The sequence below is a fragment of the Mauremys mutica genome, chromosome 7, assembly GCF_020497125.1.
Source record: "Mauremys mutica isolate MM-2020 ecotype Southern chromosome 7, ASM2049712v1, whole genome shotgun sequence".
Classification (NCBI taxonomy): domain Eukaryota; kingdom Metazoa; phylum Chordata; order Testudines; family Geoemydidae; genus Mauremys; species Mauremys mutica.
This window is the reverse complement of record NC_059078.1, coordinates 76175853-76196898: the sequence shown is the minus strand read 5'-3', so window position 1 is coordinate 76196898 and position 21046 is coordinate 76175853. Positions and strand designations below refer to the sequence as shown.

The following is a 21046-nucleotide window of genomic DNA, read 5'->3' as shown; positions in this document are numbered from 1 at the left end:
GGTTACACTATCAATTTCAAATCTATCTCTCCTACCCTTTCCCCCTCCCTGTCCCTCGTCAGGGACCCCTCTCACAATCAATAGCTGGTGCAAGAGATGGCCTCACTTCTCCATTTAGGAGCAATAGATTTAGCACAGGGAAAGGGGATTCTGTTCAAAGTACTCCCTGATTCCCAAAAAGAATGGAGGCTGGAGGTCAATTTCAGACTTTGGATTTCTAAACAGATATGTAAAATAGCAGAAATTCAGGATGGTGACCCTTGCAGCAGTAATTCTCTCGTTAGAGTTAGGAGATTGGTTTGCAACTCTTGACCTACAAGATGCATATTTGCATGTCACTCTTCACCCTTCACACAAGAGGTTTCTTGACCAATACAGGATGCTCTCTTTTGGCCCATCTCCAGCCCTAAGGATATTCTCAAAGATTCTGGCGGTAGTTGCTACATTGTTTGGTTATAATCCTTTTCCCATACCTTGATGAGTGGTTGATCAGGGCACATCATGTCAGGAAGTGTAGGCATCATTAAAGATAATGTGTTCCGTTTCAAAGCCGGGACCTTCAAATCAACCTCGAAAAGTCTGCTTTGACTCCACTACAGAGTCTAGACTTCATAAGAGCTCCTCTATGTGCAGTGACAGGCAGAGCATATGTCCCTTATGACAGATTTCCCATACTAGTGAATTTCATCTCAAAGATTCAGGGCAGTCCCCAAATAACAGTAAGAGATTGTCTTCAATTGCTGGGGTGGATATCAGCTTGAATCTTTGTAGTGCAACATGCCAGATCACATCTCCAAGGTCAAAGGGATGGCTTTGAACGGGTTACATACCAAGCAAGCATGGGCTAGGCAGTTGGTGGAAGGACATGACCATCCCACCTGCTTGCCTTGAGATGCAACCACTGTTACTGTCGGTTCCTCCAGAGGTACAGGATCTAGCTTTTTTCCTTGGCTGAGGCAGAGGCTCTGCAGGAGTCTCTGCAGCATTGGACAGAAATATCTTGGATAGGAATCCAGAAGATCAGGGTTCCGTCTTCCAACCAAACACCATTTGCCAAGAGATAGGTGGTGTCCTATGCCATGGGGTCCTCCTCTACCAGTTCATCTGTCCAACAGGCAATATTGGGGACCGGAAGACCTACCCTAAACGACACTCAGGATCGATGCAGGAATCCTATTTGCCATCACTCGGACACACATAACCGGCCCTGTCAGAATATTCAGAGAGGAAAGGTGAGCTGGATCCACCAGTCCCAACTGTTCTGGAAGTAATCTTGTTGTCTTCGCTGGATGAGGTGGTTACTCTATCTCTTCCACACCTCTTTAAGCAATATTAAGAGGTCATGCACAGCGTCACTGCAGAATTACAGATTCAGCTTGAGAAAGTCTAGGAGCCACAGCAGTTTACTGTACATTCTTCAGCCTTCCAGTCCCAGTTGAGTTGCCCTCCTCATCAATGAGGCCTTCATGAACCCAGCACACTGCTGCTTCTCGTGCTCTCACTTCTAAGATGGCTGAGAAGGGGGGTAGTATTTTTGTTCTCTCACTCACTGCCTAATTCTTTGCTGATGCAGGTGGCTGCAGAGAAGTCCAAGCCACAGCACCCAAAGGCTACTCCCCTCTGTTAAGGGACACAAGAAGCTTGACCTTCTAGGAGAAAAGGTCTTCTCTTCCACCTCCCTCCAGTTGAGGATCTCAAATTATCAGGATCTCTTAGCCATGTTTATCCAATGCGAAATGCTGGCCTGGGACCTTTTTGCCTCAGGGGTGAACAGAAAGCTCCAGAACAGTCCTGGGCAAGGGCTTGATGGGAGATGCCCTGCTGGCATCATGGAAGGATCGCCTGGGGTATGTCTTCCATTACATTGATACTAAAAGTTCTGTGGAAGATGCATCAAGACCGAGCTTGAGTCATCCTTATTGTGCCTAACTGGTTGAGAGAGTTCTGGTTTATGATCTGCTGACACACTCAGTTCAACCATCGATTAATGTTCCCACATTGGCAGACCTTCTGACACAGCATAGGGGAAGGTTCAAGCACACAAATCTGGGACCCGTTGCAGCTCAGAGCCTGGTATTTGGAAGGGCATCAGAAATAGAGCTCTCATGTTCCAAAAGGGTGCAGTGCATCCTTAACCAAACCAGAAGAGACTCTACAAGGAGCTGTTACTCAGCAAAATGAAAACATTTTTCCTCATGAGTTCATCAATGGAACTTGTCTCCAGAATTCACCGAGATCCCTGCTGTCTTAGAGTGTTTACTTATCTTTAAGTCTTCGGGTCCCATGGTCAATTCTCTGTGAGAGCCATTAGCAATGATCAGAACTTTCCATCCTCTGGTGGATAACCACACAATCTTCACTCATCCTGTCGCAACTAAAATTTCTGAAGGGGATTCTCAGCCCTTTACACCAGTGGTGAAGTTTGCATCTCAATGGGAGCTTAGTTTTGTTCTAGTCTCTCTCATTAACCCTTCCTCCCCTCCTAAGCCACTAGCCACATGCTCAGAAGTCCATCTCTCCATGAAAGTGGCCTTTCTTATAGCTATAATGTCAGCCAGAAGAGTCAGTGAACTGGGAGTAGTCATGGTGGACCTGCCATATACTACGTTCTGTAAAGAAAAGATCTTGTTACGCCCCACTCAAGGTTCATCCCTAAAGTAGATTGAGTTCCTTATGAGTCAGGTAATCCACTTACCCATATTTTTTTCCAAAACCACGTGCCTCGGATGGAGAGAGACAGCTGTGGTTTAGACATCTGACAGATTTTGTCCTTTTATCTGAGAACAAGGGACCTCAGAAGGATACCTAAATTATTTATTTCCTTAGCAGAATGATCAAGGGATCAAGCTGTATCGGCACAGAGACTTTCAAAATGAATTACACGTTGTATTACCCTTTGTTACCAATTAGCTCGTGTTCTTCCTCTGTTGGGTGGTAAGGGTTCATTCCACCAAAGGGCAAGCTACTTTGGCTGCATCTCTGAGAGACGTACCCTTCCTAGAGATATGTACGGCAGCTACTTGGAGCTCTTTACATACCTTCATGAGTCATTACGCTCTGGTCCAGTCGTTCGCTGCGGATGTAGCTGCAAGGACAACAGTACTACAGTCAGCTATCACTTCTGCATCCTCGCACCCACCCCTTGTCTGACTAGTGCTTGTTAATCTCCCATGTGTGGAATATACATAGGGACCATCAGTCGAAGAAGAAATGGAGGTTACTTACCTGTAACTGAAGGTTCTTCGAGATGTATGGTCTCTATCTGTATTCTAATACCCACTCTCCTTCCCCTCTCCTGCAGATTGTTTGGACTGTGATAGGAATGAGCAACTAAAGAGGCATTGGCCCGCACCACCTTTTATGCCCTTGTTTTACAGCACAAGGAGAGCTATAGTGCATGTACAGGCCAATGGACATTGCTTGTAAAAAAATTTTGGACTCAGGGCCATGATGTGCATGCATATCGTATGTGTGGAATACAGATAGGGACTGCACATCTCCAAGAACCTCCACTTCCAGGTAAGTAACCTCAGTTTCTACCCGAAGGGTTGGAGAATTGAGCCTTTAATGGCTGACCCGCCTTTTACAGTATTCACAACAGAAAGTGTGTTGCTACTGGCCCATCAAATATTTTTACCTAAGGTGTCCTCAGAATTGTATATTAATCAAACCGTTCATCTCCTGTTTTTTCACCCCCCCCCCCCCAAACCACATTGGTCTAGTCAAGAAACCATATTCCTTACCCTAGATGTCAAGAGGACATTAGCATTTACCTCGCTAGGATGAAACCAATTAGAAGATCTCCTAGGCTATTTGTATCTATCATGGACAGAAACAGGGGCGTGGTAATTTCTAAACAGAGGTTATCAAAGTGGATCTTCAGTTTTATTAAGATTTGTTACAACCCCCTTCGAGAATGATAGCACATTCACAAAAGTACTGTTTGCATCTTTATTAAGGATATGCCAGTTGTAGACATCTGTAGAGCGGAAACTGGGTCCTCTGTTCATACTTTTTCTAATCCTTATCCCTTGATGCCAAGGGCAAGATCAGAGACAGATGTAGGCTCTTCTATATTGAACTCTGCTCTGAACCTTCCACTTTCTAAGGGTAGGTCTATACTTACCTGCCGGGTCGACGCGTAGCGTTCGACTTCTTGGAGTTCGAACTATCGCATCTAATCTAGACGCGATAGTTCGAACTCCGAACGCGCTCCCGTCGACTCCGGAACTCCACCACCGCGAACGGCGGTGGCGGAGTCGACGGGGGAGCCGCGGACTTCGATCCCGCGGCGTCTGGACAGGTAATAAGTTCGAACTAAGGTAGTTCGACTTCAGCTACGCTATTCGCGTAGCTGAAGTCGCGTACCTTAGTTCGACCCACCACCCTAGTGTAGACCAGGCCTAAGGGGGGAACTGCTCAGGAATCACCTGAAATGGAGAACCCACAGGGACACTACTTGAAGAAGGAGAAGCAGTTACTCACCTGGTGCAGTAACTGGAGTTCTTCAAGCTGTGTCCCCCCTGTGGTGCTGCACTACACACCTTACTTCTCCTGTGGGGGACACATCTCAAAGAGCTTCAGTTACTGCACACAGTGAGTAACCTCTCCATCTTTAGGGGCAAGTCATTTCTGGGAGAGGTAATTTAACATTTTTACAAGAAAAGAGTAAACCTCATATCTCATAATGCTAAAGAGTTCAGATTAGTAGGTAATCTGAACAATCTGATCCTTTTTAAAAAGGCACGTATCTTCTTGGAAAATAATGGATTGTTCAGTTTTTGTTATTGAAGGTTAGGAGCCTTTTACTAGCTTCTAAACTTGAGGTTTATATTGAAAAAATATGTATCTTGACCACTGTCTTCATATTGGTACCCTCTGATTTTAGTTCAACAAAATGATTTTAGTAACAAAATGTTTTTTAAGTACATCAGAAGCAGGAAGCCTGCTAAACAACCAGTGGGGCCCCTTGACGATCAAAATACAAAAGGAGCGCTTAAAGATGATAAAGTCATTGCGGAGAAACTAAATGGATTCTTTGCTTCAGTCTTCACGGCTGAGGATGTTAGGGAGATTCCCAAACCTGAGCTGGCTTTTGTAGGTGACAAATCTGAGGAACTGTCACAGATTGAAGTGTCACTAGAGGAGGTTTTGGAATTAATTGATAAACTCAACATTAACAGTCACCGGGACCAGATGGCATTCACCCAAGAGTTCTGAAAGAACTCAAATGTGAAGTTGCGGAACTATTAACTAAGGTTTGTAACCTGTCCTTTAAATCGGCTTCGGTACCCAATGACTGGAAGTTAGCTAATGTAAAGCCAATATTTAAAAAGGGCTCTAGAGGTGATCCCGGCAATTACAGACCAGTAAGTCTAACGTCGGTAACGGGCAAATTAGTCGAAACAATAGTTAAGAATAAAATTGTCAGACACATAGAAAAACATAAACTGTTGAGCAATAGTCAACATGGTTTCTGTAAAGGGAAATCGTGTCTTACTAATCTATTAGAGTTCTTTGAAGGGGTCAACAAACATGTGGACAAGAGGGATCCGGTGGACGTAGTGTACTTAGATTTCCAGAAAGCCTTTGACAAGGTCCCTCACCAAAGGCTCTCACGTAAATTAAGCTGTCATGGGATAAAAGGGAAGGTCCTTTCATGGATTGAGAACTGGTTAAAGGACAGGGAACAAAGGGTAGGAATTAATGGTAAATTCTCAGAATGGAGAGGGGTAACTAGTGGTGTTCCCCACGGGTCAGTCCTAGGACCAATCCTATTCAATTTATTCATAAATGATCTGGAGAAAGGGGTAAACAGTGAGGTGGCAAAGTTTGCAGATGATACTAAACTACTCAAGATAGTTAAGACCAAAGCAGATTGTGAAGAACTTCAAAAAGATCTCACAAAACTAAGTGATTGGGCAACAAAATGGCAAATGAAATTTCATGTGGATAAATGTAAAGTAATGCACATTGGAAAAAATAACCCCAACTATATATACAACATGATGGGGGCTAATTTAGCTACAACGAGTCAAGAAAAAGATCTTGGAGTCATCGTGGATAGTTCTCTGAAGATGTCCACGCAGTGTGCAGAGGCGGTCAAAAAAGCAAACAGGATGTTAGGAATCATTAAAAAGGGGATAGAGAATAAGACTGAGAATATATTATTGCCCTTATATAAATCCATGGTACGCCCACATCTCGAATACTGTGTACAGATGTGATCTCCTCACCTCAAAAAAGATATTCTAGCACTAGAAAAGGTTCAGAAAAGGGCAACTAAAATGATTAGGGGGTTAGAGAGGGTCCCATATGAGGAAAGATTAAAGAGGCTAGGACTCTTCAGCTTGGAAAAGAGAAGACTAAGGGGGGATATGAAAGAGGTATATAAAATCATGAGTGATGTTGAGAAAGTGGATAAGGAAAAGTTATTTACTTATTCCCATAATACAAGAACTAGGGGTCACCAAATGAAATTAATAGGCAGCAGGTTTAAAACAAATAAAAGGACGTTCTTCTTCACGCAGCGCATAGTCAACTTGTGGAACTCCTTACCTGAGGAGGTTGTGAAGGATAGGACTAAATGTTTAAAAGGGGACTGGATAAATTCATGGTGGCTAAGTCCATAAATGGCTATTAGCTAGGATGGGTAAGAATGGTGTCCCTAGCCTCTGTTCGTCAGAGGATGGAGATGGATGGCAGGAGAGAGATCACTTGATCATTGCCTGTTAGGTTCACTCCCTCTGGGGCACCTGGCATTGGCCACTGTCGGTAGACAGATACTGGGCTAGATGGACCTTTGGTCTGACCCAGTACGGCCGTTCTTATGTATATGTTCAGACAAAAAACAACAACTCTGTGTACCTCATTTCCTTTAGCCTCACCCGCACTCTGGTGATCAGTTTATATTAGGAGAAGAAACACTGTAAGGTGCACATACTAATTTTCATAAATAGTTTTTTTGCCAGTTAACTTTGCACAGCTATTGGTGAATTGAAATGATGTGTTTTTCCAGAACTAACGGGCATTGCTTTGCCATTGTTGAAGAAGATGAACATGGAGAACCCATGCTTGCTTCAGGTTGCATGAAGTATGAAGGTTCAGATTTTCAGTGCAAGGTACAAACAAGTTCATTTTATTTTTAAAATTGTCCATAAAGGGAACATGATGGAGATTATGCAGTGTAGCTGTGAGCAGTTAAATCTATGCAGATCACAACCACTACAGTAGGGACTTTGGATATTGCCCTTTACTACGGTGGATGATGCTATGCAGTTGACAAATCAAGACCCCAGTCCTGCAGTTGACTGCACACACACATCCTATCTGTTTCAGGATTGGCAGCAAAGTAAGCACATGAAACACACATTAAAGGGGGCAGAAGAGAAGAGGACTGAGCTGAAAATTTTGTTTTGTCTATGGGGGTGAAAAAGGAAATAGTCTGTGGGCCAACATTTTCAAAGGTGACTAGTATCTTTGGGAGCCTCTATTTCAGGGGTGGCCAACCTGAGAAGGAGCCAGAATTTACCAGCGTACATTGCCAAAGAGCCACAGTAATATGTCAGCAGCCCCCCCCCCCCCATGAGCTCTTCTCCCCATCCCCCGTGCCTCCCGCCCACTGGCAGCCCTGCCAATCAGCGCCTCGCCCTCCCTCCCTGTACCTCCCAATCAGCTGTTTTGTGGCATGCAGGAGGCTTGGCAGGGGGAGGAGAAGGAGTGAGGGCACTGCAGGCTCGGGGAGACACCTTTAAAGGGGCCTGATTTTTCCAAAAGTCCTGAGCAACCATGTTCTGAAAATAAGGACTCTTTAAAGAATCTTGGAATGGACACACAAACTCACTAGTCTCTTGAGTTGTGGTGTGTAATATATAATTTAAATATAAATTTTGAAAAGCTAACTTCTGCCATCTTAATGCTGTATTGGGTCTGAAGAAAATTCCTTTGTCACTCAGCTGTTATTTTGAAATATGTGATATTTACATTAAATTTCATATTGTGCAGCTAATTACTGGATACAGTATATATACACGTGTGCATGTGATATGCAGGGCTGAGCATGGGCATGCTCCAGAGCTTAACAGGACTTCCCTGCAGTTTCAGCTTAGGGCTTCTGTTATCCATACCAGGTCTGGGCACTTGAACTGAGATCTGGGTGACTCTTTCCCCTATGCTGTCAATGACTGCTTCCGCGCACCCCCCCCCCCCCCAAGCTCCCAGAGGAGGAAGCTAGCTGATTTGAATACAAAGTGGAGACAAGAGTCAGACCTTGGAGGGGATGTGGAGTTGGAGATTGGGAACAAGTTGGGCTGGGCAATTGGACTGGGTCTGGGAGCCAGTGATGGGGACTCTAACTGGTTGGCAAAAAGGCTGGGACTGCGACTTGGAAGGGAGATGGGTTATTGGGGGGGAAAGGGGTGAGAATGGGAGGCCTTAGGTGAGGAGTAGTCAGGGATTGGCCCAATTAAAGTTGCACGGGCAACCTTATTTCTGGCATTTTCTAATTTTTGAATGCTTAACCTATCTTCCATAATGTTTTAACATAGTTTTGGGGTGGGGGTGTAAAAATATGAATATCTAAAGATCAGTGGTAGTTGTGCCCAATAATCTACCAGTGAGAAGTCTACACGTGTCCAGTCTCCCTCATAATACAGACAGATTGCAAGCAGTGGAATTGTAGCATGCAAATTAGCTGTAGAGCACAGATGGCAATTGGTTATGTCACCTCTGATGTCATAGTGGCCCTACTAAAATGTTAACTGAGCTGTTGACCTAACCATGTCTGTGTCTTATATAATCACAACAATCAGATACACTAATCATTAATAATTTAGCTAAATTACAACCTAATTTCTTAAATATAGGCCATGCACAAGATTTCAGTTAGACTTTTCAAACTTTCAAATTATTATTCCATTACTACTACCAGTTGGGACAAATTAAAAACGGACATAGGTTCTAAATGTATTAAAACCCATTTTAAGATCAATTTTAACTTGTTAATTATCAGAAATTAATTCTGTAGTCAGAGTATATGCCATAAATTTGGGAGAGGATACATGATATATTTTTCATACATAACCAAGGGTTGAATCCCTGTTTTATGTGCAAAACAGAACTCAGTCTTAACTATGTAATCTCTACAGTACTGTACATCTATACCATCTGTAATGTCCTTCTTCTTTGGCCATTTCAGAACTTTTGAGTTATTTTCTCTTGTTCTCCATTTATAGGATTCACCAAAAGCACAGCTACGTCGGACAATTGAATGCTGTCGAACTGATTTCTGCAATCGGGATCTACAGCCCACACTACCGCCACTTGGTAGTACAGGTAAACTGCTGTCTTATCAGTTTATACAGACTAATCTGGAATGGGTTTATCCTTCCTGACCAACTGACATAATATTAGGAGAAAGTGTAGGACTGGAGTATTGCCCTTGCCTCTGTTTCTTTCCTCATTACTTCCTTTGGTCCGAAGGTCTTTGCTAAATCCTACACTTGCCAACTCCATCTCCCCCCTTGACCTGACCTTCACACTGCATTTTCCTCTTTCAAACTTCTCCATTTCAGATGTTCCTCTGCCCAGCAATCATCATTTTAATTTTAACAACTTTATCTATTTTCTATGTCCCATTTTCTTTCATTCATACCTATTCCAGAATTTTCAGAGTATCTGCTGCCTCCTCATACCTGCCTGCCTTACTCTGACTATGTGGTCACTGTCCTTTTGTTCCACACTTTGCTTCCCTGGTGCATCATTTTATCCCAGGGGTGGGCAAACTATGGGCCGCATACAGCCCCTCAGGGCTTTGGATACGGCCTGTGGGATTGCCCCCTGTGGCGCCATGGGCCCTGCACCGCTCTCAGAAGCAGCCTTCGGGCAGGGGGCTCCACGTGTGTTGCCCTTGCCTCCAGGCACTGCCTCCCGCAGTTCCCATTGGCCGGGAATGGGGAACCCTGGGCAATGGGAGCTTTGGGGGAGGTACTTGGAGGGCAGCGCATGCAGAGCCCTCCGCCCTCCCTCCCCCAGGGGCCACAGCGCTTCCTGGAGCAGCGCGGGGCCAGAGCAGGCAGGCAGGGAGCCTGCCCTGGCCCTGGTGCACACCGCTGCCACCCTGGAGCTGCTTTAGGTAAGCGGCACCAGGCTGGAGCTCGAACCCTCCTGCACCCTGCCCCCCAACTCTCTGCCCTAAGTCCCTTGCCTGCACCTCACACCCCTCATGCACCCCAACTCCCTGCCCTGAGCCCCCTGCCGCACCCCACACCCCTCCTGCACCCCAACCCCTGCCCTGAGCCCCCTCCTGCATGCCGCACCCTTCCTGCACCCAACCCCCTTCCCTGAGCCCCCTCATGCACCCCGCACGCCTCCTCTGCCCCAGTCCCTTGTCCTGAGCCCCTTCCTGCACACACCCGCCCCACACACACCCCGCACTGCCTCCTGCACCCCAACCCCCTGCCCTGGCCCAGCATACAATTTCCCCACCCAGATGTGGCCCTCAACCCCAAAAATTTGCCCACCCCTGTTTTATCCTATCATCAGTCTGCAGCCTAGTTTTTTCCATAACTTTTGCTGCTACTTTTGCAGTGCTGACTATCTCTGAAAGAAGTCTCAGGACCTCATCCAACTGTCTCTATTGTAAATTTTCTTCCTCCCGCTCTGCTCCTAACTGAACTATTATATCTTTGTTCATTTCTTCAGTGCCAGAAATTCCTTTTCATCTTAGACCCTTTGCTCAAACTCTTTTCAGTCTCTCACTGCCCTGGGTCTTTCTAATTTTTTAAAGCCAAAATTGACAGGATTCATCAAAAGGTCTCTTACTCCATAATCACTTTGTTTTTGGATTATGTCTGCCTTTGCAACTGTGTTCACCACCACGTTCTCTCAGCTTTCATCCGCTTCTGGAACCCTAAATATTTACTAAATATCCTAAACTTTGTATAATAGTGATTTTATACAAAGAGCCTCATTTGTGGCTCAAACTCATTTCCACTTCACAGATAGCTTTGTACCTTAGCTGGCTGCTATGTTTTTGTTTTGTTTTGTACTTTTAGAATTTGGCAAAAAAACCTTCCCTTCCAAAAGTCCTCTCAACTCCAGTCTTTTCTGCCATATGATCAGCAGTGGCATTGAGATTCAAGTAGTACATAAGGCCCTGCAGTGACTGTGGAGTGTGCCCTAATCCCTTCTGTAGTAAGCATTTCTGACCCATTTTCCACCTGGAATTTTCACTCTCCTGAGGGAGAAAGGGGAGAACCTACAATATCTAGCTAGTGAAGTAGTGTGTTACTAAATGGAACAGGAATTATTTTTGGTTTACGTATCCACTTTTATAAAAGCATCTACCCTGTGCTACAGGCACAGAACAAGACTTGTATATGTTAAAAAAGTCAACAAGACTATGATTGTAAATGGACGTCGCAGTCCTTTAAAATATATCACATTCCTACCTTTCCCTGGTCTCCAGCTTTATTTAACTCCCTTACTTTCATTTGAAATAGCTTGGGAAAACAGGTGAGTCTTAGAGCCCTGTGAAAATCATATGATCTGTTAAGTTTCTGATCTCTCGCATATAGCCTTAGACATTAGATCCTGTTTACATTTTCTATTTTAGTGAATTTAGAGTTGTGAAGGTACTAAAATAGACATTTCTGGAAACTGTGTTCTTGTGTTTATTCACAGAACAAATATAGCATGGACAGTAACTGTGGAAGTTTTGGCCACTATGCTGTCAGGGGAAAGGAAACTGAACTGTACGGATGTGAATGTAGTTCAATTTCAGTTAAATATTGACTTCTGTAATAAGACAGCCTTGAAGGATTGTGACGGGTGCTCTTGAGATATGGGCATGGTACTACTAGGACTTGGTTTGAGACTACCAAACTGTGATATGTAGACCACCCAACAGCCATCAAGTGGGAACATTTGATAGCTATCAACCTGGACTAGATTTAAATAAATAATCTAGAGATGGAAGTCTCTATATCCCATTGTCAATTTTGTGAATCAGCCAGTCTCACAGGAGAGACTGGATATATTGGCAAGATTCTGGAACTATCTTTCACTGTTTATAAATGCCACAAGAACTTCAAATTCTGCCTCAACAACCACTGAAGATAGATAGAAGTACTTCAGTCTCATGTCTCCTCTGAAATTTTGCCTACTCTACAGTACATTAAATCCTTTAAAGAAAGTTCAGCAGTGCTAAGGAACAGTAATTTACCCATTGCATGGGATGTGGGACAGTCAGATGTGCAAAGTCGTTGATAGAAGAATATGTGAGGTTACCAGTAAGGTTTTGCGTTCGTATGAGTGGGTTTTTTTTAAGCTGGAGTATATATTACTTTTGGTATCTGTTGGAAGTGAAAGCCTTCAGGAGCATTGGAGTGAGTTACCACCGGCATTGTAGGCAATATTAAGATAGCAAGGCATTTTATATAAGTATGTATAAAAAATGTGTGGCATACCCACAGTATTGTCAGTGTTGCTACAGAGAATAAAATCTGATGCTTTGCAATTCTTTACCCGTGCTGCCCCTTTTGGAAGGATCCCTGATATTGCTGAATGTAGCTGTAGCTCCAAATGAAAAATAATATTTCATGGGGAAGAGGTTTACAAAATTGGCAATTACAAAACACATAATCTATGAGAAAGTGACTGATAAATAGAATATTTTATTTATACTAGAATCTAATTACTGGCAACTTTTTAAGAAATAAGTATTGTAACTGTTTTATTTTTTTTAAACAGATGGACTTTTTGATGGCAGCGTTCGTTGGATGGCAATGCTGATTTTTATGGCAGTCTGCATCATTGTTATGATCATCTTACTTAGCTGCTTTTGTTACAAGTAAGGAGAAGTACTTCCTTTCGCACTAGTATTTTTTCCTATATGATGATATACACAATGACTTACTCTAGAGATGTGTTTAATTAGAGACATTTAAAAAAAAAATAGATCCAAGAGGAAACCAGTTAAATGTAACTTTACATCTCTATGGACAGTAGTTTATGATGTTAGGTAAAAATGTGGACATTAATGTATTGTATGGAATTTCATAGAATTTGATGTTTTATTCCAGCCATCTATGAAAACTGTACAGGTTTTAAAAACAAGGTATTATTTTGGCACTGTAAAATTCCATAAACAAGAATATGTTAGTGCATTTGCCCAGTTGGATATTCAGCCACTGCTGTTTTTATTTTTGTGCTACTTCTGAGTTTTACCTTCTGCATTATTCTGTCCTAGGAACATAGTAAAGATTCAAATAAGCCACAGGAATAAAACTTTTTACAGTCTTTCTGCATTTTTTTTTTTAAAATAGGAGCTATATTTGTCCTGCGTAATCTGAATTGAAAACAAAACATTCTGCATTTTTGTCGCTTGTCATTCTCTGTTTTCCCATTGCACAGGGATGCACAGTTGACCCTAATATTCTTTAACTCTAAACCATAAATTTAAACCACTAATGTAGTAGAAACAGTCTAGTATTTATATCTCACACATATGTACATTGAGATGGTGCAGAAAGGTTTTATTAATATTTTCATGGCTATTTGGTATCAGGTTTCTGTCAAAATGAAACCTGGATGGGAGTATGAAATCCTATTGATAGTAAAGAGTGTGTACGAGTGTTGGTAAAATGACTAAATTTTCATAGAACAGCCGCAACCAGAAGAAAACTTGTCTTATATTTATGGTATTCTTTGTCATCTGGAGTCCCACAGGACTTCACAAACTTATCAAATTATATTATTTCTACAAAATTCTGTGCAAAATATTACCTATAAATGTGTATATTGAAAGAAGCAGGGCTCAGTTAGGAGTCCTGCACCACTCAGTGCTCAAAATTATGCAGGGTAGGTTTTTCTGCTTCTCTCTGGCAAATAGTGTAGTATGATGGAATATGATTTGTGAAGTTGTATATATGATATATGACGGCAATATATAAGATCTATTGATGTATGTATTGGATGATGCAGTGCTCATACCAGCAGTACAAAAGGAAAGTTAGGTTGGCTGGATGTATTATGTGTGCGAAGCTGCATTTTAACTGCATTTCCCAGTTTTTTTCCCCCAGAACACAAACATTTTGAAGGTGTTGGGGGGGGGAGGTATGTGTGGGGCGATCTTAACTGAGCATTTTCTGTTTTTCTGACAGTTATTTTGGATTTTGAAGCCTTATGTTCCGGGAGCATGTAGGGAGTGGAAAGCCTGGTTGTAGGGCAGTAACCTTAACTCTAACTTTACAAAGCTGTTTGTACATGAATTTTTAAAGTAGATTTCACCTTCCCTGTTTTTCTCTAGAGGAGTTGCTCAAGATGTGCTCAGGCACCACAATTGTGCATGTGATCTTGAAACCTAAATAGAAATTAGATCTTATAGTGCTTCCTCTGTGCCCTTGGCCTAGAAATTCTCTTGGGGATAAATTAGGGATTTAAATAATACTGTGGTAATAGGACCTAATGGAATCTGGGTTGCAAGTCGCTTCACTCAATTTCTCTGTTGTTTTGCCCATTTGGACGTTAGCAAAATAGACAAAATCTTAAGTAGTTAGGACACTTTCCTTTCATTTATGAGTTTCAGGAGGGGAAGCAGCAAAGAGCAGAATAGAACAGAACAAAAACAGACTGTAATCCTCATATTCAATGTGGGTGCTTCCAGGAACAAGGTTTATTGTGTACTAGCTGGGTTTTAGTTCATAATTGAAGGCATTGACATATCAGAGAAGTTTAATATAAAAAAATCATGGCTTCATTATAATTGCATATAAAATAAATCTCTGCTTTCCTGTTTGCGATTTTTATTATATTTGTTTTGTTGGAAAGAAAAAAAGAAAAATAGGAGAAAAATTATAGGTATTTTTAAACAGTTACTACAGAACAGTCATTTGCAGCTCCAGCATCACTGACCAAAAGATATCTCAACCATTATGCAGATGAACTGAGTTCACTTGTATTCTGTAATCCTATTGGCAAAAATACTGCAAATATTGATAAAAAGTCCTAATTTGCTCTAACTGAAGTTAATATAGCCCAAATGTTGACTTGAAAATGTTATATGACCACTTGATAAATTGTAAATCAGTATGTGTGTGAGTCTCAAGTGTCTTTTGTACACAATTTAAATATTCTTCAATCTGTCATCTAAAAATGACATGACCATGTAATAAATATTGCTTGTTTTTAAAAACATATATTTAGCTTTTTTCTTTTTATAGGTCAAGATGTTTAATAAATTGTAACATTATATTTAAAAGTATTAATGTGTATTTTTTTTCTTTTGCAGACATTACTGTAGATGGGCAGCAAAGAGACGTTGTTATAATCGTGATCTGGAGCAAGATGAAGCATTTATTCCAGCCGGGGAGTCATTAAAGGATCTTATTGACCAGTCACAGAGTTCTGGCAGTGGATCAGGACTACCTCTGTTGGTAAGCCAAAGTCTTAGATTTACTTTACTGCTCTCCTGAATGCCAGAATGGTAAAACTACATTTAAACATATTTTTATTCTTGAAGTATATTAAAAATCCACATTTGCATATTCTTAAAATTAAGAAACACATATATACAAATAGACATTTTAACCCCCCATACAGTTACCTATTAGAATTATAATATATGACAAAGATAAAATAAATCTGAGTCCATTTCACTTTTTCACTCTTGTGTGGAGTAGTGAAGAATATACAAATAAGAAACTATTTTTAATGTTTTAAACACGTTGTCTTGCATAGATAAGATTGACATTTGTATCACTAATTCACTCAAAGAAATTCCCACAGCTACATTGTACTCTGTTAGTTAAGTTTGTGGTTTATAAATTAATTTTCAAAACTTACATCTTTGACTAATTCAATATACCAGTCCTACATCCTCCCATTTTTCTGTGATGCCTGTAACATTTGTTTTATCAGTGACTCTGATATATCTTTGTTCTGATACGTCTTTGTAAATCCATGTGTCATCACTAGGGCCCTACCAAATTCACAGTCCATTTTGGTCAGTTTCACGGTGATAGGAATTTAAAAATTATAATTGTCATGATTTCAGCTACTTAAATCTGAAATGTCATGGTGTTGTAATTGTAGGGGTCCTGAACCAAAAAAGGAGTTGGGAAGTGAGGTTGCAAGGTTATTGTTGGAGAGTGTTGCGGTACTGCTACCCTTACTTCTACGCTGCTGCTGGTAGCGGCACAGCCCTCAGAGCTGGGCAGCTGGAAAGTGATGGCTGCTGGCCAGGAGCCCAGCTTTGAAGGCAGAGTTGCCACCAGCAGCAGCGCAGAAGTAAGACTGGCTGTATGGTATTGCCACCCTTACTTCTGCACTGCTGCTGGCGGGCGCTGCTTTTAGAGTTGGTCGCCTGGCCAACAGCCACCACTCTCGGGCTGCCCAGCTCTGAAGGCAGCGTAGAAATAGGGGTGGCAATAAAGTGACACTCCCACCACCCTTCAACCAAAATAACCTTGCGACCCCCCTGAAACTTCCTTTTGGGTCAGGACCCCCAATTTGAGAAATGCTGGTCTCACCTGTGAAATCTGTGTAATATAAGGTAAAAGCGTACAAAAGACCAGATTTCATGATCCATGACAAGTTTTTCATGGCCATGAATTTGGTAGGGCCCTAGTCATCACTACACTGATCATATATGCATTTCACTCAACTTCACCTCTGAAGACTTTGGTCTTTGCTTTTTACTCACTCTATATTGCAGATATCCCAGATTTCCAGCAGAAAGCTCCTGCCTGCTTTCTCCCATATACAAAGACACACAACATCACCCCATTCACAAATCCCAGTAGCTCCTCATTTGTTTTAGGATCCAACTCCAGAATTACCCTCAGGTTTTTTTAAAGTCTCCATGCACTTCAAGCAGCTAACTTCATAGACCTTTTATTTCTATGAGTATGTGTCAGTGTGGATCCCACTGTAGGTTTGCATGTGCCCTGTGCATGTGAGGTTAGATGATTTTTTTTTAATAGCCATGTCCATCCAGGCTGCACATGCACCCTGTGCCGCCTCATGTTCCCTGTGAGAGTATAGAGGGCAGAGTTGCTGCAGCCCTCTGTCAGTTCCCTCTTACCACCCGTTGCAGCAAGACAGAACCCTGTCAACTTGCTTTTTTTTGTGATCTTCAAACTAATCACCTTGACTGGTTATATGAAGAAATCTATCTTTAGTCTCATCTTCATTTATTTTTTAATTTTGAATGTTCCTAAAAGCAAAACAAAAAGAACAAACCTACATCCCCTCCTGTACAGTGGGGCAAGGTGCCTCATGCCAACCGCCATGGCAGACTCTAAACCCACAGGGTTTAAATCCTGCCCAACCTGCAATGGACTCATTGCCTTGGTTGATGAGCATAACAGCAGCCTTTCCCATCTCAAGGAGAGTCCCATCACTGATTAGTATTTAGTGCGCATATCCTTTTTAAGGACTCAAAAGTAGAAGGACGCACGGCTGAAACTACACCTACTCAAGCAATTAATGAGCATCACCTCAGATCCAGACAAGACATCCTCCTCCAAAGAAGATGTCTTTATTGGGTGCCATCCAAGGAAGCACCACACTCCAGTGGCCAGCAGCAAAAGAAAAAAAAACATGAAAATGGACACCTGTTGCCCCAGCATTGAAACCTTTGGCACCAGCTGCTGCTACACCAGAACCAACAACTCTTTTGGCACTAATAGCAACATGCTTGGCACAAATGCCTCTGGCACTAATAGTGTTCACACCAGCTCACCAACACAAGAGTGTGACCAAAAGGCAGAGCCAACTGGAGATCAAACACTGAGAAGTATTGCTCAGGGAGATGTGATGAGACATCAGTCTTCCATGGACAGTGTCTAAGTCCTCTGCTAAGGGAGTAGCATAGAGTAAACTGGCACCTGCATCAATTTCAGGACTAAGACCTGCCCTTACAGAGCAATCAAGATCCTCTCTGGGGACATCATTAGTGCCAGCATAGCACCGGGGCTGAAATGTTACCCCATGGCACCCCCATTTGAAGAGTATTTCTTTTCTTCTCCATTCCCAGATTTCTCCTTCATGTTGAGCAGCAATGCCTCTTCTCTACTTCCTGAGAGTAAACCTAGACCTGATACCAGAAATCCATCTTGCAGGACACAACACCACAAAAGAGACATGGGTGGCATTGGGCTAACCAGCTATAAATGGGCCCCAGTACCCTTATGCCATGCCACCTTAGCCTTACTGGTACTAGAGCCTGACCCAGTACCCAGGAGCTGTACAATACTAGAAATCCTCAATCTCCGCCTAAAGAGTAGTCATACCAGCTCCTGCCTTGACAGTTGATGACTTTTAAGCATCTCCGAGCTCCTTTGGTGGAGATCCCGGATGTCAAAATGACAGTCATACAAGAGAAATCCTGTCAACTTTTTGACATTTTGACCGCATCAGATCTGGCAAGAATTGTTCTTCTTCGAGTGATTGCTCCTATGCATTCCAGTTAGGTGTGCGCGCTGCGCGTGCACGGCTCTCCGGAAGATTTTTACCCTAGCAACTCCGGCGGGCCGGCTGGGCGCCCCCTGGAGTGGCGCCGCTATAGCGCAGGATATATACCCCAGCCGGCCCGTCCGCTCCTCAGTTCCTTCTTTCCGCCCGTGACGGCCGTTGGAACAGTGGAGCGCAGCTTAGCTGACCTCCACTTCCCTAGCTACTCGTAGTTTTCTCTCGTTCTGTTTATAGTTGTAGTTAACTCTGTTTGTTTGTAGAATAGTATAGTGTATTTATTTTGCAGGGGTCGGGGTTTATCCCCTTCCCCTCACCCGGTGCCGGGTCCGATGCCCGGTCCACAGCGTTTTCTAATGCTCGGCCGGCCACAAGCCGCTGCCGACAAGGGATCTTCTCCTCAGTGCCTCGAGGGATCTTACCTCACAGATAAGTGCCGCATTTGTGAGGCCCTTAATCAGTGAACAAAGGGGAGCAGGGCTTTCGTTTTAAACAGCTCCTGAGGGAGGCAGCTCTTGCTCCTCCGCTCTCGGCGCCGAGCGCTAGTTAGTTTTCACGGCGCGCTCCCTCGGCACCGGATCGCCGGTACCGCCAAGGCCTCCTGGCACTACCGTCTCTACCGACGTACCCTTGGCATGGACCCTTCTCCTGGAGGATGAAGAGTTAGTCCGGCCAGGCAAGAGCCGTCGAGTCCGGTGCTGGAAAGCTCCCCGGTTCGCACCGTGGTTGAGCTCGCCCGGAAGCTGCGTCCGAGCCGCCTGCTCCGCAGCTGAGCGCTATGCTCAGTCGGATCGCCCGGCACTGATGTCTGCCGCGGCACCGACAATATCCGCACCTTTCACTCCGGCCAGGCAAGAGCCGTCGAGTCCGGTGCTGGATAGCTCCCCGGTACGGACCGTGGTCGAGCTCGCTCTGAAGCTGCGTCCGAGCCGCCTGCTCCGCAGCCGAGCGCTATGCTCCGTCGGATCGCCCGGCACCGATGTCTGCCGCGGCACCGACACTATCCGCACCTTTCACTCCGGCCAGGCAAGAGCTGTCGAGTCCGGTGCTGGAAAGCTCCCCGGTACGCACCGTGGTCGAGCTCGCCCGGAAGCTGCGTCTGAGCTGCCTGCTCCGCAGCCGAGCACGTTGCTCAGTAGGATCGCCCGGCACTGATGTCTGCCGCGGCACCGACAGTATCCACACCGTTAGCTCCGGCCAGGTAAGAGCCGTCAAGTCCGGTGCTGGTAAGCTCCCCGGTACGGAACGTGGTCGAGCTCGCTAGGATGCTGCGTCCGAGCCGCCTGCTCCGCAGCCGAGCGCTATGTTCAGTGGGACCGCCCGGCACTGATGTCTGCCGCGGCACCGTCAATGTCCGCACCGTTAACTCCGGCCAGGCAAGAGCCGCCGAGTCCGGTGCCGGAAAGCTCCCCGGTACGGAACGTGGTCGAGCTCGCCCTAAAGCTGCGTCCGAGCCGCCTGCTCCGCAGCCGAGCGCTCTGCTCCGTCGGATCGCCCAGCACCGATGTCTGCCGCGGCACCGACAATGCCCGCACCATTTACTCTGGCCAGGCAAAAGCCGTCGAGTCCGGTGCTGGAACGCTCCCCAGTACGGGCCGTGGTCGAGCTCGCTATGAAGCTGCATCCGTGGTGCCAGTTAGGGTCGAACTCACTATTCCCTCCACGCCGGAGACAGTGTCCACGGCGAGGGGGCTGATTGCAATGACAGCATCTACGGTGCCTCAACCCCCGGCACTGCCGGTAGGGGTTACATAGTCGATGGGCAAGCCTGCCTTGATCAAACCACCCTACCTCGGCACCGCAGAGCGGCACCGTTCAGGGTCGCGGTCCCGCAGATGTTCTCGGTCCCGTCACCGATCTAGGTCTCGGCACCGTTCTCCATGTTGGTACCAGTAGTGCTCGCGGCACTGGTCAGCATTCTGATCCCCGGTCCGGGACACGCAGTACCGATCAAGCCCCAGGCACCGGGACGCTCGTAGCCACTCCTGATCATCGAGCCTCGCACCCTCGGTCGACCGCCCGGCACAGCTTCGGTGGCAGGTCCCGTTCTCGGTACCGGTCTGTCTACCGGTACCGATTCCCGGTGCCGCATCGAGCGACGTCAGTTACAGATGGAGACTCTACCAAGAGCTTTTCAGCTCCTCCAGGGCCATCCAGCCACGCATCAGTGTCGTCCCGTGCGGACACTTCATATGCGTAGCACTCTGTTTTCCGATGTGCCCTCCAGAGTCTTCCAGGAGACCTATCAGTGGTCATTCTGGATGCCTTGAGTGTACTCCCACGCCAGAGGCGTACCTGGGACCCCATCTTGCTCTGTTCCCTCGGAGCTCCGGGTGCCAGAGGTGACAATTAGTCGTCCCCGTCCGACCGGTACAGAGCAACCCCCGGTTCGGCACCGGGCTCCCAGATCCCACCGGATCAGCGTTCGTCCAGGAGCTCGAGCCCACACAGGACCCGCTTGTCCCTGGCCTTTCTTCTTCCTCCTCCCCAGATGAGGCGGGGGCAGGAACATACCCCTCCGGCCCTCCTCTAATCGAAATGCGACCAGCCCCTAAATCCAAAGAGGCTGGGCGTG

General features: G+C 44.9%; 1 protein-coding gene and 1 long non-coding RNA gene across 3 annotated transcripts in view; one reads left to right on the top strand and one right to left on the bottom strand.

Annotated features, from left to right (window-relative positions):
• Positions 1-9722, bottom strand: part of LOC123374333 — a 69351-nt gene extending 59629 nt beyond the window's left edge. The window contains exons 1-2 of the long non-coding RNA XR_006581071.1: positions 9653-9722; positions 3039-3085 (exon numbers count right to left, since the gene is read on the bottom strand). This is a non-coding gene — a long non-coding RNA (uncharacterized LOC123374333). The remainder of the gene's footprint in view (positions 1-3038; positions 3086-9652) is intronic.
• BMPR1A (bone morphogenetic protein receptor type 1A) overlaps positions 1-21046 on the top strand; it is a 216850-nt gene that overhangs the window by 135890 nt on the left and 59914 nt on the right. For both annotated transcript variants that reach the window (XM_045024178.1, XM_045024179.1), the window contains 4 exons: positions 7019-7121; positions 9234-9333; positions 12751-12850; positions 15290-15434. In XM_045024178.1, coding sequence (XP_044880113.1) covers positions 7019-7121; positions 9234-9333; positions 12751-12850; positions 15290-15434 — 448 coding nt within the window. The remainder of the gene's footprint in view (positions 1-7018; positions 7122-9233; positions 9334-12750; positions 12851-15289; positions 15435-21046) is intronic.